This window comes from Punctularia strigosozonata, assembly GCF_000264995.1.
Source record: "Punctularia strigosozonata HHB-11173 SS5 unplaced genomic scaffold PUNSTscaffold_10, whole genome shotgun sequence".
NCBI lineage: Eukaryota > Fungi > Basidiomycota > Agaricomycetes > Corticiales > Punctulariaceae > Punctularia > Punctularia strigosozonata.
The window spans coordinates 821,398-836,858 of NW_006767442.1; the positions used below are offsets into that span (position 1 = coordinate 821,398).

Here is a 15,461-nt window from a genome sequence, read left to right on the forward strand (position 1 = left end):
CTCATTGGTGAACTGCTAAAACGACGACGATATTTCAGTATCAATTTACATACGCTGCGCTGAATATTGAATCATAGATGACCTGCTCCTTCGGTTCGCGAATCTGAACTCAGATTTGCGGTTGCGTCGCCTCGCGACGAGGTCCCCCAGCCGAATAACGCGGCAAATATTTGGCCCATCGATCTGCTCTTTCGCCACTGCCGTCGCAACCCCATGTATGCGTGGTGTACCCACTCAGCTACCTTGAAGCCACCTATATGGAGAACACCCCCATCGTCAATGCTGCAAGTGCCCACCAATCGAACTTGCCAGCACGGCTTATTCATTGAGGCTCGACATCAAAGATTAATCCTATTAGTCGTAGCTCGGCGTTACCATCGCACCTGCGTTTTTGCCTCCGCTCGCCAAGCTCGGTCAACGAACATCTGTGACGTATGGGTATGCGCTGGGCGCGCATCTCCATAGTCACGCACTCGCATGTTGGATACTGTCGAGGAAGGGACGCCGCTCACCACCGGAGGCGCGCCGTACCCGCAATCAACGACCCGTCATGCGTCTACGATCGTCGCAACCGCGGACTTTAAGTGGACCATCGCCCTCCCGCACGAGAAGAGAGACTGCATGCGCGACTCCCTCCGCCCCGTCCGCTGGATCTTCGTCGATGCCACCGGGACGCACGCGGTATTGATTAGCCCGTACGAGGCCAACGCGCTCCTGCCCGACATCCGTCTCTCGCCGCACGTGCGCCTCTTTCTGTACGCGCCGCGCGCACGCTCGAGCGCATGGACTTCTTCCCCGTCGTGCACACGCCCGGAAACCCGTTTCCAGAGGAGGCAGTTTACTTCCTGAACCTGTTCGCGGACCAACCCTTCTTCGACACCTAGTCCAAGTACAAGCGCATCCGGCTCCTCGTCAAGGACCAGTTTGGCCCCAACGCGGTGTCCAATTTTCACGAGCTCTTCGGGTACCGCAGGAAGAATCAGGGATTCATGCTCAGCCATATGGGCCGTCTGTTGCGAGGCAAGGTCGAATTGCTTTGCTGACTTCAAAGCCTGTATACTAACTCAAGTGAATCTGTTCACCATAGATTGTCGAAAGGGCCGAGTTTGAAGAAGTTAACACAAAGTGGTAGTACCTTTAGATTACCTCCGTGATATAGTCAGCATTACCTGAACCGTACACTATTGCGGCCCTATACCACTACGTATAACTAGCGACCCATGTAATTACTGCTATTCCTTGCTATTCCTTGATCGTTCGCGGAAAACTGGTGCTGCTGACAACCTCGCACTGGAACGATTCCACGATGATCGTGTACTCTCCCACACGACAATGAAAACCGGACGCAAGGCACTTCGCGTGGTGATTATTCTTATGTCATACGATCATGGTCTGCAGGATACGCCACGCCCGGATCACTACAAGTCAATTATCGGTTCCTTTAGGAGATTGACCGCCCGACTGAGGTGACAGGTTGGATACGCTCCCGAATCCTGTTGGACGCGTCGGCAAGAATATGGAGAAACAGGGGACGGTCAGGATGATCATCAGGGAGCGCGTCCACGGATTGGCGACAGAGCTCAAGTGATTCGTCGAGGAAGGCCGGATCGCCGCTGCATTGGTGCCGGCCGTTCGAGGCTTGCGAAAGGCGGATTAAGCAGAAAGCGCGATTGAGATCACGCTCAGGATAATACGACATTTCCTCGCGGAGGTACGGAACAACCTCGAAGAGTAACGCCTCCTCGTTCGTCTGCGTGAAGCGTGCGAGAAGGAGGATCCCGAGGCTGTGTAACGCCAGTCGTCTCCGGGGTTCGTCCTCTGGTGCGTGAAGCAGCGCTTGGCGGAACAGCGAAATGGGTTCCTCGATCTTAGCAAAATCTCCAGATATCTGACAACGTGCGTGCAGCGCCCCGGCAAGGTTCAAGGGGGCGTGTAACGGGTCCACGCTTTCAGGCAAAGAGATTGCTTCCCGGAGAAGCCGGATCGATTCGTCCATGGCGTCCACGGTCCTGAAGATCGCAAGGGCATCGGCAAGGGATGTGAGAATCTGAAAGCGGTCTGGGTGGCCTTTCGGACATGTGTCGAGGGCGACCCGGTATAGTGATATTGCTTCTTTCGCGGCTCCAACTCTGTCCCGGGTGAGGGCGGAATAAGCACGGATAGTGTCTGCGAGTCTCTTCGAGGACAAGGAATAGTACGGGTGATCCTTCGAGATCATCGCAAGAACCTCGCGACGCATTGCAATGCAGTCCGTGAGGGAGGTAGCATCGTGTTGGATATTGTAGTGATGCCAGAGTGCTGAAGACAGCTCGTTGAGGGCTTGAAGGCGGGATTGGCTCTTCTTGGGGAAACGGGTGAGATCCTTGCGACGCAGATCAATCTCCTCCATCAAGCTCGCGACGTCGTTCGTTCTTTGAAAGTGCTCGTGCAGGGCATCGACGAGCCCTTCGCGGGTGGCGTTGCGATCGCATTTGTCTGAACGACAGACCTGCAACGCTACGCGGTGCCGGTCTATCGCATCGTTCAAATCATGGATGCTGCGGATCTGATTGTAGACCAGGCGCGCGTCGCGGGCCAGATTGCAGATGGCCACTCCCCGGTCGGGGTATTGAGCAGCCTCAAGGACCGCGGTGTCGAAGTCTAGCGCATCTTCCAGGAGCTGCGTCCCGAACATGACTGGGAAACCCATGCGCGATGCCGGAAACTCCGACCTCAGCAGAAACTTGCGACCGGTTTGCTCGATTGAGAGGATCTCCAAGGCACCCTCATAACTGACGATCAGTTTCTCCAGCTCGCGTACTTCCGCTCGCAGTGTCGCACTGATGTCGATTCGGCTAACGATGCAGAGTTGAGATTAGTATCACGCTATGGGTCGAGCCGCATGCGTACCTCCTTGCACTCCCAGAGGGGGGCTCTGATGGCATGGCGACGTCTCAAGAAATGGATCGCTATATTTTGTCCAGGCGTTTCGCCCTCCTACAAGACCCAGGTGGACAAGGTGCAAAGCAGAGCGACTACACCCAGCTGCGATGCCCTTCAAAGGACGGTATAATGGGGCGCGGTGGTACACGTGCTGAGGCGCATATGGAAGAAGGGCTTCGAACGAAGGCAAACCTAGCTGCGGCGTGGCGGCTGGCGCCGCTGAAGGCCTGAAGTCAACCCTTGAAGATCGTCAGTAGAAGTACCTCAGTCTCTCTCCCATGCCATGACCACGCACCACCGGTCATCCCCGTGAACCGCGACGGTAAATGCGACCGGACCGTTGACCCACGTACCCAACGAACTCAAGTAGTTTACCCGTGGATCGCGATGGACTATATGAGGGTTAACCCACGTTCAGAAGGATCTGAGAAAGTTATATTGACGATTTCGATGGCACGGTGTGTGGGTTGTGTGGGATGGGACAGATGCCCGTCATATGTGCGTCATGCGTGTTACGATCTGAGTACGTGTCTCGTCGGCCACGAACTTGCAGCCAAGTGTACTTACACATCAATCGTCTTGCCGATCTTTCTATCTTCAAGCTCGAGGTTCGTTCCGCGCCGGTATAAAGGACTCAGCGGCAACGACATAGACGTCAACGCTTTTCACCAGGTTTTCCCTAACCGTCCATCAGGTGTAATCTAAACTCACGAGCTCGACAACAACGATCTTAACATGCCGGTGAAAACGACAACCCTTGGCGGCACTGCCTCAGACATTGTCGTCGCAAACGTTGCTGTGAGTGAGGGCGGCATTCTACGAGTCGTGGACTCAACCATACTCCCCTTCAGCATGGTCTGATGCTTATGACGCAAGTGATACCGTATTTCTGTCTCGAATGGAGCATCTCATACGGTCATGGACAGATGGAAACCGACCCATGTCCCGGATGAGGAATGTTTCGAGGCGATCATCGCTGGCATCGACCAGTTGCCTGCTGGTGCAAAACTGTTCATCAACAGCGGTGGGTCCAGTCCCTATAGACTAGCTCCAGGGGCGAAACTGATTGCAATGTAGGCGAATTCTATGGCACTGGTTCACCCACAGCAAACCTCGAGCTCCTTGCGCGCTTCTTCAAGAAGTACCCCGAGTACGCCGATAAGACGTTCCTTTCAGTGAAGGTATGCGATCTTCGTCGACAAGACCCATCGATGGCAAACTCATTGCATTTCCTGCTACATAGGGAGGAATCAACCTCGAGAAGTTCCAGCCAGACTCTTCGTGCGTCGGATGATCGCGTTCGGCTGACATTGTACTAACAACGGCGCTACCCGCAGCCCGGAAGGCCTGAGGCGCAGCGTCGACAACATCAACGCGAAGCTCGGCGGCTACAAGAAGCTGGACCTCTTCGAGTCCGCGCGCGTGGACCCGAACGTCCCGATCGAGGAGGCCGTTAAGAACATGGCGGCGCTTGTCAAGGAAGGCAAGTTCGACCATATCGGACTATCCGAATGCAGCGCGGCCACAGTGAAACGCGCGAACGCCGTGCACCCTATCGCTGCGGTGGAAATCGAAGTTAGCCCGTGGTCATACGAAGAGGAGACGAAGAAAGGTGGGCTCCAACGTTTCCATGCTAGGATGCATTGGCTCATTTGTTTTGAACGAAGTGCTGGCGACATGCCGAGAGCTGGAGATACCTGTCCTGGCGTACTCGTGCGTGTCTTACTATCTATCACAGCCCTTCGCTGCCTATCTAATTTCCATGTGTAGCCCTCTCGGACGCGGGTTCCTGACCGGGCAAATTAAGAAGCCTGAGGATTTGGAAGGTTCGTCCGTGACTCGCTGAGTAACCGATATATTGCCGATCTGAATCGCAATTGTGTCGTTAGAGGGCGACATGCGACGCAGGCTTGACCGATTCCAGGCCGACGTGAGCATCATCCTGTAATGTGCATAAAGACAGTGATAGATCGAATTTTCCTAGGCGATGCAAAAGAACTTCAAGATCGTCGAGGCTTTCCAATCCATTGCTGCAAAGAAAGGTATCACTGCCGCGCAGCTTTGCATCGCATGGGTCGCTTCTTTGGGCCCGAAAGTGATTCCATTGCCCGGTTCTTCGTACGTAATCCGTGTGCAGCATGCTGCATGTGAAGATAGCCATGCTGATTCGCGTGCGCAGGAACAAGAAGAGAAAGCTGGAGAACCTCGAGGGAGGCTCCGTGGAGTTGTCGCAAGGCGATCTCGACGAGATCGCGCAGGTCCTGGCGTCCACTGAGATTGAGGGTGGACGCTACGTCAACGCAGCTGCACCCCATCTCCACCTCTGGGGCTGAACACTACTGGCCGGTTGCGTTCGATTAGACCTAGAGCTGCGCCAAGCTACTAACATGGAGCAGTCGTGATGATCGCTTGCTTCGAGAACTTGTTGGTACCATGCATGTAACCGGAATTAGCAACCCTTTCTGTCTCGTAGCACGGAGAAGGTCCCAAAAATGGCCACCATTGTAAGACAAAAAACAAGGTAAGGACAAAGAGAGGACAAAGGATATGTAGGGGTGCGAATGGACCGTGCGGCGTGGGAAGGGTCCGCTTGTTGATGCTCGCTTGCCCGACGGGCTCATCGCTTCGTCACACTCGATCTCCGCTCGCAGCTGATCACCGTCACGGACGCCTGTAACGCCAGAACAATGGGCCCGCCATCGTCCACGACGGCGCCGACGCCCCCAGCGACGACGACGAACGCCCAGCGCGCCTACAAGGGCAAGGCCACCCGCTCGTGGCAGCAGTTGCCCCCGGAGCTCATCAGGTGCGTTCGCAGTCGGTGGCTTGCACCGCGTACGCCCGCGATCGTTAATGGCTTTTGCCACAGGCTCGTCGCGACTCATTACCTACTCGAAGTCTCCGCGCACAATCATTGCCCGCACGCATGGGAGCCTCGCGAGCTGTGGCCGTACCGCATGGTCTACGCCTGCCTGCGCGACGCAAACGAGCTCGAGCGCCTTATGCAGATTTGCCCGCCATGGGCGAGCGCTCGTGCGTCTTTCCTGCGCGCTATTGTCCAACGGCCCTGATAAGCGTTCGCAGTATCCACACATCTATTCTGGCAAACGGCCTGCGCGATCATCGACCCGAACGATGTCCTAGCCCGACACGCCTACATCCAGCCGCCGTCCAACGCCTCGGCCACAGCCGTCGCTATCCGCCACGCCCCGCACCGCCATTTCCGCAACATCACCTCGTATTCCTGCCTCGTCTGCCGCGTCAACTACCCCTACGCGAACAACGGGCTCGCGCTCGGCAAGAAGTGCGCCTTCACCCCGACGTTCGGCAACATCAGTGTCTGCCGCGACCACAAAAAGAACGCGTTCTGCTCGCTATGCCTCCGTCAAGCGACCGTGCCTGGCGCCGCCGAGGTCGAGCTCGACATGCACGCGATGTGCGCGGAGAACGAGGACGAGGAGACGTGGCCCCAAGCCGAGACGACGTGCCGTAGCTGCCGATACGAAGCGCTTCTCCGTCGCGTCGCACCAGACCCGGTCAAACGTGAAGCCACGGGTTACCCTAGATGGGACTCGGTCGACTGGGAAACGCGGCAGACCATCGAGGCGTTCATCGACATGGGCGAGGGCAACATCACGGAGGTGATCGCGCTTGCTATGGAGAAGCACTGGCTCAGGCGGTTCACCAAGATCGCGGAGTTCCTCTCGCACGCGGTCGCCGCGAACAAGCTCGCGTCGCGCGAAAACGGCGCGAACTATGAGAGCGAAGACGAGTACAGCGACGAGGACGACGACGAAGCGTTGCACATATCCGAGGACGCGGGTGGCATCAAGATGCTCGCCATCGATGCTTGGGCACGCCGCCGCGTGCTGGATGGCTACTGGTGCAGTCCGGCAGACCAATGGTACAACATGATACCCCGCGACAAACCGGTAACCCCAGCGGAACACCCTGCTTCATGGTCAATATCATACGACTCCGAAGATGACCCTGACGCCCCGCACCCCCTACCTGAGACAGTTGGCGTCGAGACCCCTCCTACGTATGGACTCTGCGAGCAGGCGCATGGTGCATGGCAAAGACAACTGCGTAACGTTCTCCTACCGGCCATGAACAATATTGTTCGGCGATTGGTTATCGAATGCACAGCGGACGGCGTCGACGCTGCCCTAAAAGCCTCGAAGATGACGCTTGACGAGGTGGTCGCCGAGTTGCGGCGCGAAGAAACTTGGTTCAACGGCATTGACTGGAGCCAGCGCCGATTAAACGGGCGCAAAGAGCAGCGCGAACGCGAGAGGCAAGAGAGGGCCCGACGGACGAAGGAGGAGGACGAGCTCAGCAGCTCGTCATCAGGCAAATCAGAGGGTTCACACACGACGAGCCCCGTCTTATCGACGTCCACTTTGCAGACGACACCGTCTCCACCGCCAGCCGAGGACAAGAAAGACGAGGACGAAGAAGAGGCGCTGAGATCGCCCGCGACATTCCCAATTCCGATATCTCCTGTACTGGAATCGCCCGTGCTATTACATGCGATCCCGTACGTGCCTGTCAGCGCCACAGATCTCCCCCAGTATGCAAGGGAATCACTCAAATCGGTAAGTAAAGCCTCGCGCTTTGCCTCCATAAGGGAGTACTGATCCGCGATTTGTGTCCAGATCTGGCGCGAGGCTTGCGCCCCGTTATACCACTGCCGATGCCGCATTTGCGAGCGCGCCGTCTCCAACGCGAATGTCGCAGCAGGGACAGTTGTGCCCACCCAGACGCCTCGTGCGCCGCAACCGCAGATTGTGCTCGATGATGCGCCCTTGACCGCAGTGAAGGCGGTCGAGATACCGGCGATGGACGCATCGTTACTGCTGGCACGCCAAGAGGCCGCCATCGATCTAGAAAAATCTGAGACGGCGAGAAAGTTGAATGAAATCGCGAGAAAGTTGGCGCAAGATAACGAAGAAAATTCGTTGATCGCAGTGCAAGGGGTCGAGCTAGAAGGATTCGAAATGGAGATAAAGTTGAAGGAAATCGCGAGGAAATTGGCGCAAGAGGAAGAGGAAAGTTCGGATCTGGAGGAAGACGTGCGGACGGATGGAACCGATGCGTCGAACGTCATTCCGAGAAAACGGAGTTCCCTTCATCTCGATGCCGAGGTTGAAGAAGACGGGCAAGAGGATGACGACGACTCGCATCGGACCGTACATTCCCGAGCCGGGACGCCGCCCAAGCGTGTGCGGCTCCAAGGTGCTTTCACGGGTGCCACGAAAGATAGATCACCTCGCCGTAAGCGTTCTTCGGAGGAAGTGGATGATGATGTCGCCTACGCGAGCGCAGACGAGCAAGGGCGTCGATCATCATCGAAGAACAGCTACAAACGTGCCAGGACGGAGGACGGACGGACTTCGCCGGTGTCTAGCGAGGCGGCCTCTCCGCCTCAGACATCGACGCCCGGTCTGGCGGAGTCGGAGGAAGACCTGGACATTGTTGCTGTCGAACCTCTGTCGGGGAAGCATGATGGTACACATACCCCTCGAACGCACGAACAGCCCAGTGTCCTCCATTCTCCGGTACGAACGCCTCGCGCGCTATCTACGGCGCCTCCGGTCGCCAAAGCCGACCGATAGACTAGCTTACGTCCGCCCAATCGTTCAGCGCGCCGATCTGCATCCAGGAAGAAGTGTTCGATTATCCTTGTAGCGACAAAGGCGTCTGCCACCTCTCCCGCGCAATGACCCCACCTATGCCCCCCATCCTCTTCGTCTTCGCGGCCTAGTTCTGTTTTTGTTTTGTAAAAGCCATGTCTCAGGACAGTGTATTATAGCTACCCATATCTGCATCCTGTAGTCGCTTCCCAATGTACTTAGACCATTGCTACGCATACTGAAATTATCATGTGCATACAGTGTTTCTCGCCGACGCGTGGGAGACATACACGGTGCTCTCACCGCCACCTGTCAGGCTCGGACGTACTTTCCGGCGGCGTTTGTCTCAGCATACTCGACCTCATCCCGAAAAGCTCGGCCGGGATACGTGCCGTCGACATTATACCATGCATTTCTCTTGGTCACTCCCTCTCGTTGTTCTTGCTGTTCTCCCGGGCGCGTTAGCCCAGTCGAGTTCTCATTCTGGGTCTACACTTACCACCGCACCCACCGGAACCAGTGCAAGTAGCAGCAGCGCGAGCAGCAATGTGAGCGTCTCTGCTAGTACTACAAGTACAGCACAGTTCCCTTCTTTGAGCGATGTATCCACCTGTGGTGAGCCGACCGCACATCATGCGCGCATAGGACACTGTTCTGACATAACGTTAGTATCCAATTGCCTCGCCGTTGCCGCGTCCAATGCGACCTGCACAAGCGTAGTCGACGTGAATTGCTACTGTACAAGGTTTGTTCTCCCATATGTTTCTTATGTACATCGTTGATCCCTGCGTACACAGCAAGAAATTCACGAAAGCCATGTTCAACTGCGTCGCTGGCCAGTGCGCGGCCGACCTTCAAGTTGCAGAGACACTGGCGCAGGAGTTCTGTGACCAGGCAAACTCTTCCGTCTCCCTCAGCTTTCCCTTCACCTCGTTCTCTGCGACCTCATCGGTCTCACTCGCTACCACGACCGTCACAAGCGTTTCGGTATCGATCTCGATGACAACTTTCCCTGCGTCCACGGTCACAGTCCCTTCAGGCAGCGGGTCGGCATCCGCCACTAGCTCCGCCAGCTCGGCCTCGAGGTTAGAAGTTGCTGTGGGATGGCGTCAAGTTGCGGGAGTGGGTTCGGCTTTAGTGGCCGTTGCAGCGGGTTTCCTTGCCTTCTGAGATGTGTGCGTGGAAACTCGTTTGTATCATATTTGTAGCATGGGGGTTAGCGGACGATCTATATGCGGTACGGCGCTTCCGCCGTAGGCAGATGCCTATTTCCTGCTTTTCATGGCCTCTTTGTATTCCAGTCTTAGACGCGCCCATGTGGCCTAATATCGCTCAGTCGCTAGCTATCTGTTGAGTTTTGCGTGTACACACCCCGATTCGAGACGCGGGGATAAGATGGATCACAATATTACATACAATGAATGAATGCGGAGTCCGTTGTACAGGTGTGGCGACAGAGAGATATGAATGAATACGGGCCGGAGATGATCATGTTTCTTAGGTAAACCTCGCCTTCTCGTCACTAACAACGATATCGCGATACACAAACGGCGGGGTGAACTGCGCCTGCATGAAGATCAGTTTCACGGTATTCGACATGAAGGCCGACATGAAACATTACGTACGAACTGCGCCTGCCCGAAGCCAGTCGGTTCACCGAGCTTGACGTAGCCTGTACGCGCCTTCGAACGCTTGAAGCGAGCGAACAGGAAGGCAAAGATGAAGAACAAGAGCAGAGAAAGGCCTACAAAACCAGCCTGGGTGCTGGTCCCATAGACCGTCTCCAACTTGCTCGCGCCACAGACGCTCTTCCACTCGGCGTTGTTGTTGATGACGGAGTTCTGAAAGCGACGTCAGTAACAAGACCCAACATGCGTATGGAACGGGCGCCCGACCTCGAGGCGGTAGATGAACTCGGTCAGAGCGATGTCACCACCCTTCCCGAAGACGCTGACGGTCTGGAAGTCATGCGACGTGCCATTCTTGAACTTGAAACGGAGATAGTCCCGAGAGTCTCCCTCGTCACCCTTGCGGAGTTCGATGGCGATGGCGCTAGCAAAGTTCGCTGGAATACAAACATCATTAAACAGGCACAGGTTAAAGGAGTCGAGCGTGAGAACGTACGGATGCCGGCCAGCTCAGGGTGCTCGTCGAGAACATCGGTTTGACTCAGGAGTGAAATGATCGGCTGGTAGGTGACCTCCTGAACGTACAGCTGCAGCGGGTCACCGTTATACACGATGCGCTCGAATGCGCCGAGGATCGACCTGAGAATGGTGCGGCTGGCGACTACGAGAAATCAGCGCCGCCGGACAATTATATCGAAGGAGCGAAACACACTGTGTCCAATCCCGGCCATGTCCTTGTCCGTGAAGACGGCGGCTTCATGCAGATTTGCCCAGTGTTGTGATTGCTCAATGAACGTCGGAGGAAGGCGGTGAGCGTATGAGCGGTTGTGGACCAGCTCGCTGCTGATGAAGTCGTGAACCTGAAACAAACTGAGCGTTAATGAAAACCCTTATTTTCCACCGAGCCGAGAACTGACGTTGTACTGTAATGAAAAAGGAAAGGTGAGTGATATCAGGATGCCAAGGATGAGCTTCACGCACCATGTTCTCCATCGTCACCGGAGTGTTGTACACGAAATCCTTGACATCGCGGAGGAATGGTGCAGCAGCTTTTGCCATATCCTTGAACTTGTCCGATCCATACACCTTCGAGATGTGTTTCTGAAACGCGGGGCAGTCCGTCCAGCTCTCCAACGAACGGTCGTTGTAAGGCTCCACGGTCTCCACTATGATTATGGGGACAGATCAGACGGTATTCGCGAAAGAAAAGGGCAAACATAGACTGACAAGGGACGTATTGATACCCGCCGAGAGGGGCGATGACCTCAGTCTCGTTGGCCAGGACAATCTTATTGTTGGATGTGGGCGGGAACAGGCCTTGGAGAAGAGCGATCGCAGAGTCGAACACAACCGTGCCCTCGCCGCCAGCTTTGACACGAACATGCACTTGCTTTGTGTCGACACTGACAGATTCTTGGCATGAGTTCAGTCTATTGCCCCGAAAACAGATTGACTCACAGATCGGTACGCAGGCCCCGGATGTGAGAGGGAGAGTTGCTGTCCAAGTACAGGGACCTCAAGTACGAGCCGAGGAGGTGAGATTGAACCTAATTCTAATCAGCCATGAAGTTGAGAGGGATCATAAACAATGATTCGAACCTCTCCGAGGGCAGTCGTCTCTACAGAACCGGTCTTGTAAGTGTTCGGGTCCTAGCGCAATGTTAGCCTCGACGTTCCGGCTAGCGACGTAGTGGTCATAAGCACCTGATACAGCTCTGTGCGGTCTCCATTGCGAACAAGGAGGACGACTCCGTGAACCTGAGGGTGAGACATAAATTTCGTAGGAGTGTGCGGAGGTGTAATGAGTAGACTAGGCGACCCGGAGACGTTGAGCAGTGGAGCAGATCGCTTCGTCTTCTTATACCTCTCGTCGGAAGAGTGGTCTAGCGATGGTGTTCATATCGCAGCGTGCAAAGGCCGGCAGCTGATCGTGAAGGGGTTGCATCCTCGTGCCACTTGGAGAACGAGGAGGGTCTGATCCACGTTCTCCGCCTCAAAGGCCGCGAAGCGCATCTTAGCGCACCGATGCTTAGTTTGATTAACCCCGCATGTTCGGATGCTCCATGTCATCGCTGCAGTTCCACTATCTGCCAGTGCCCGAACACATCTGAACATCCTTCTGCCTCCGGAAATGTTGAGAGCCGGAAACAGTTGACCATAACAAGAAACCCAATTGCATGACGGGCCTAAACATAGGCAGAGGCATGGAGGACGGTCGTGATCAATGACATTTTACCCTGATCGAGTCCTGGACAGTCCAACGTGGTTAGCGCAAGCCTCATTAGACCATCGATGCTCCAGTCACGCACCGCTTCTCGCACTGAGTGCTCCCCGGATTCATGAGCGGACGACAGCTGTCCTTTGCACAAGCAGGCCTTTGCGTGCGTGTATGCTGACCGGCGGTTCACGAACGGCCACAGGCACGCCGAGATCTCGTGCTAGTAGCGGGGAAATGACGAGGCTCGGAGCTAACGCGAACGTTCAATGATCTTGGCCATACGAGATGCCATTCAATCAAAAAAGCTAGCTGAGTAGGAAATGAACTTGAGAGTTCACACAATCCGAGAGAGCACCGAGAGTAAGTACTAAAACAAGGTGGTCCAGCGTGGGAACGCAGTCAAGCAGGATGCGATATCAGACGGAGCATGCAACAACAGAGCACAGCCAGAAGATAATAGAATATTATACAGCGCCGCAAAAGTGAGGCGCCAAGGAGCAACAAAAGAGAGCGGGAGGGTCAATACTCGACCGCTTCCTCGTCGTCCGCACGCACGACCGCCTCCGGCTTCGCGTTCTCATCCTTCCCTGCCTCATCATCCACATCCATGGTCCCATCCTCTGGCGTCTTGGTCTTGTCTGCAGAATCGCTGTTCTCCGGATGTACATCCGTCGCTGACATCTCCTCCTCCTTGGACGGCGCCTTTTCCGCGTCGCCTTCCGGCTTCTCGTCGTGCACCTCATCCTTGTCTGCGTCGCCACTCGCACGCTCTTCCTTCCTGCGAGCCTCCTCCTCAGCCACTCGTTGTCGGAGCTGCCGTATCTCCTCAATGCCTGTGGCGCGCTCTTGCTTGAATGTCGCCCATTCCTTTTCCACGGCTTCTTTGACCTGGAGATAGATCAGTACACACGAAGATAGAGATAACATTGGTATAGGACGAACGAGGGATTTCCGTGCGTTGATGAATGCTTCTTGCACAGGAGTGAGAATGGCTGGGAGGTAGTACAATGGGGGAGGATGCGTCCGAGGAGGTTCCGCCAACGGATTGGAGGTAACCAGAGGGTCCTCCGGATCATCGGGTATACGGTCGGATGTACTCAAGAAGTTCGCGAGTATAGGTAGTCGTGTCCGACGAAGTTTGTACTGAGAAGAATAAGTAAGATATTGCAGTAGAATATGGGCATATATGCACAAACGCACAATGGAATCTTTCAGCTGGAGGTCCTCCTCCTTGCGATTCGCAGTGTTCTTTTCCTTCTTGACCTCTTCAGCTCTCCTGACAGAATCAGTCTCTTTTTTCAGCTTAGCCTGTAACCTTTGCTCAATCATTTGTCGCTTTTTGGCCTAAACAGATGGGGTACCACGTTCTGTTAGCATACCAAACGACACGAGGACTGGGGGTAACCGACACGCACCGCTTCGCTGGCGTTTCGCTCCTTGTCCTCGTTCTTTGCCTTGTTCAGGGTGCCGAGTAATAATCCAAACATGCTTTTACCGCGTTTGCGATCCTTGTTCCCTCCCGGTGCCAGAGACAAGTCCAGCTTGGGCCGGTTGCGCGGAGGCTGAGCCTGCGCGTCTTGCATCGGGGCATCCTGCTGGCTCTGCCTGTCCGTTCGTTCCAAGGGTGTCAGAGTTGCGACAGGGGTACCTGGTAGAGATACTGACTCTTCCGCTGACATGACGGTGGGGCACCAGTTGTGGCTGAGAGCAAGCGTCGCTGAACGCGTCTTCGTATCCAACTTCACTCGTCTCGTTTGGGGATCGCGAGTGTCACCTCGTCTGCGTGAACCGAAGTAGCGCGATAGCTAGCGCTGTAAGATGCCCCCGAAACCGAGCAAGGCCGCTGCACCGCCGGCAGCCAGTGGGCAGAAGAAATCGCGACCTGGCGTCACCTCCAAGCCCAAAGCTAAACGGCCATTGTCCACGGAGGAACGATTGAAGAAGCTTTTTGGCTCGTTGTGCGCTCAGATCGACGGAGGACACTTCCCTAACGCTATACGCACTTGCGATAAGAGTGAGAAACGTCATTCAGCATAGTCATTACATCCTTGCTCATTGCGGTCTTGGACAGTCCTTCGACTAGCGGCGGACGACAAGGACGCGTTGCAGACAAAGCTGTTCCTGCTTCTGCACACTGAACAATACGAGGCTGCACTTACGCTCGTCGATTCCCTCGACAAGGAGCACGGTCATGACTTCGGCAGAGCGTACTCGTTGTACCGTCTACAGCGCGAAGATGAGGCGGAATCTGCTCTCAAGCAATTATCGGACGAAGATGATCGAGGCGCTCTACATCTCGAAGCTCAATTGGTGAGCGATTGTCTGACACGGGAGGCGATATTCGGTCTAGATAACAACCATCCCTGTAGAACTACCGTCAGGGCAACTACCAGTCCGCCTTCGACCTATACAATCAGCTTCTAGATAGCGCGGAACCGGTAAGTGGTAATCTGTTGCGCAAACTTGCTCGTGCTGACCGAATAACGGTGATAGCAAACGGAAGAGCACGATGATATTCTCACCAATCTACAAGCGGCCCAGCAGCACCTCGATTTCATCAATGCGGGGTACTTGCGTGTGTTGGACCAGCTGCCCGCAGCTACGACTTCCCAGATCGAAACTGCCCAACCTCCCACCGTCGGCCCTGCTCCTTCTGCCGCTTACCCGACGGCGGCAGCGCCACCCGCACCAGCGCCGAGGAAGACCCGCGCGAAGCGCGTGCCCAAGGGTGTCATCCCTGGGGTGACCCCTCCTCCCGATCCCGAACGCTGGCTCAAGAAGAGCGAGCGGTCAACATACACGACTGGGCGTCACAGAAGCAAAAGAGGGGGAGGGGCGACACAGGGTGCCGCGGTGCTCGAAGCACCGCCAACTCAGTCGGCATCTCAAGGAAAGTCTGGCGGGAAGAGTAAGAAGAAGAAATAGGGCATGTGTTGATCCACGCTGCACGACCAGGGGCGCAAGTCCTCGGGTTTATATCAAAGCGTTGTAAACGTGCCTAATTCGGATGTCCTCTCGACGAACCTAGCCATATCATCGTGTAAAATCAGTAAAAAC

At 55.5% G+C, this 15,461-nt stretch overlaps 8 protein-coding genes across 8 annotated transcripts; 5 read left to right on the forward strand and 3 right to left on the reverse strand.

The window, feature by feature from the left end:
* The first annotated feature begins 389 nt into the window (after nt 1–389).
* Nucleotides 390–1,355, forward strand: PUNSTDRAFT_54044 (uncharacterized protein). Its single transcript, XM_007386057.1, has 2 exons — nt 390–1,025; nt 1,088–1,355. Exon 1 carries the CDS (start codon nt 478–480, stop codon nt 847–849), a length of 372 nt encoding a protein of 123 aa, XP_007386119.1. The 5' UTR covers nt 390–477; the 3' UTR covers nt 850–1,025; nt 1,088–1,355.
* A 54-nt stretch (nt 1,356–1,409) lies between these two features.
* Nucleotides 1,410–3,104, reverse strand: PUNSTDRAFT_121782 (uncharacterized protein). Its single transcript, XM_007386058.1, has 2 exons — nt 2,890–3,104; nt 1,410–2,834 (listed from the first exon to the last, which is right to left on the reverse strand). The coding sequence occupies exons 1-2, from the start codon at nt 2,922–2,924 to the stop codon at nt 1,442–1,444; spliced, it is 1,428 nt and encodes a 475-aa protein (XP_007386120.1). The 5' UTR covers nt 2,925–3,104; the 3' UTR covers nt 1,410–1,441.
* A 553-nt stretch (nt 3,105–3,657) lies between these two features.
* On the forward strand, nt 3,658–5,255 carry PUNSTDRAFT_115170 (aldo/keto reductase; the record flags this gene model as incomplete). The annotated part of the gene is made up of 11 exons (XM_007386059.1): nt 3,658–3,720; nt 3,774–3,793; nt 3,849–3,946; nt 4,000–4,103; nt 4,166–4,203; nt 4,260–4,534; nt 4,590–4,635; nt 4,693–4,748; nt 4,812–4,852; nt 4,907–5,040; nt 5,102–5,255. The coding sequence occupies 11 exons, from the start codon at nt 3,658–3,660 to the stop codon at nt 5,253–5,255; spliced, it is 1,029 nt and encodes a 342-aa protein (XP_007386121.1).
* A 354-nt stretch (nt 5,256–5,609) lies between these two features.
* On the forward strand, nt 5,610–8,742 carry PUNSTDRAFT_127338 (uncharacterized protein; the record flags this gene model as incomplete). Its single annotated transcript, XM_007386060.1, has 4 exons — nt 5,610–5,728; nt 5,792–5,955; nt 6,007–7,520; nt 7,581–8,742. The coding sequence occupies 4 exons, from the start codon at nt 5,610–5,612 to the stop codon at nt 8,538–8,540; spliced, it is 2,757 nt and encodes a 918-aa protein (XP_007386122.1). The 3' UTR covers nt 8,541–8,742.
* Nucleotides 8,743–8,898: 156 nt separating this feature from the next.
* On the forward strand, nt 8,899–9,954 carry PUNSTDRAFT_54047 (uncharacterized protein). The gene is made up of 3 exons (XM_007386061.1): nt 8,899–9,173; nt 9,228–9,303; nt 9,356–9,954. The coding sequence occupies exons 1-3, from the start codon at nt 8,966–8,968 to the stop codon at nt 9,726–9,728; spliced, it is 657 nt and encodes a 218-aa protein (XP_007386123.1). The 5' UTR covers nt 8,899–8,965; the 3' UTR covers nt 9,729–9,954.
* A 187-nt stretch (nt 9,955–10,141) lies between these two features.
* On the reverse strand, nt 10,142–11,959 carry PUNSTDRAFT_72643 (phosphoglycerate mutase-like protein; the record flags this gene model as incomplete). The annotated part of the gene is made up of 9 exons (XM_007386062.1): nt 10,142–10,399; nt 10,454–10,623; nt 10,683–10,847; nt 10,899–11,046; nt 11,168–11,352; nt 11,414–11,589; nt 11,645–11,733; nt 11,786–11,836; nt 11,891–11,959. The coding sequence occupies 9 exons, from the start codon at nt 11,957–11,959 to the stop codon at nt 10,142–10,144; spliced, it is 1,311 nt and encodes a 436-aa protein (XP_007386124.1).
* Nucleotides 11,960–12,815: 856 nt separating this feature from the next.
* PUNSTDRAFT_121786 (uncharacterized protein) lies at nt 12,816–14,081 on the reverse strand. The gene is made up of 5 exons (XM_007386063.1): nt 14,070–14,081; nt 13,820–14,009; nt 13,605–13,748; nt 13,347–13,547; nt 12,816–13,292 (listed from the first exon to the last, which is right to left on the reverse strand). The coding sequence occupies exons 2-5, from the start codon at nt 13,985–13,987 to the stop codon at nt 12,924–12,926; spliced, it is 882 nt and encodes a 293-aa protein (XP_007386125.1). The 5' UTR covers nt 13,988–14,009; nt 14,070–14,081; the 3' UTR covers nt 12,816–12,923.
* Nucleotides 14,082–14,166: 85 nt separating this feature from the next.
* PUNSTDRAFT_90354 (uncharacterized protein) lies at nt 14,167–15,450 on the forward strand. The gene is made up of 4 exons (XM_007386064.1): nt 14,167–14,418; nt 14,476–14,714; nt 14,774–14,842; nt 14,898–15,450. The coding sequence occupies exons 1-4, from the start codon at nt 14,223–14,225 to the stop codon at nt 15,327–15,329; spliced, it is 936 nt and encodes a 311-aa protein (XP_007386126.1). The 5' UTR covers nt 14,167–14,222; the 3' UTR covers nt 15,330–15,450.
* Nucleotides 15,451–15,461: the final 11 nt, after the last annotated feature.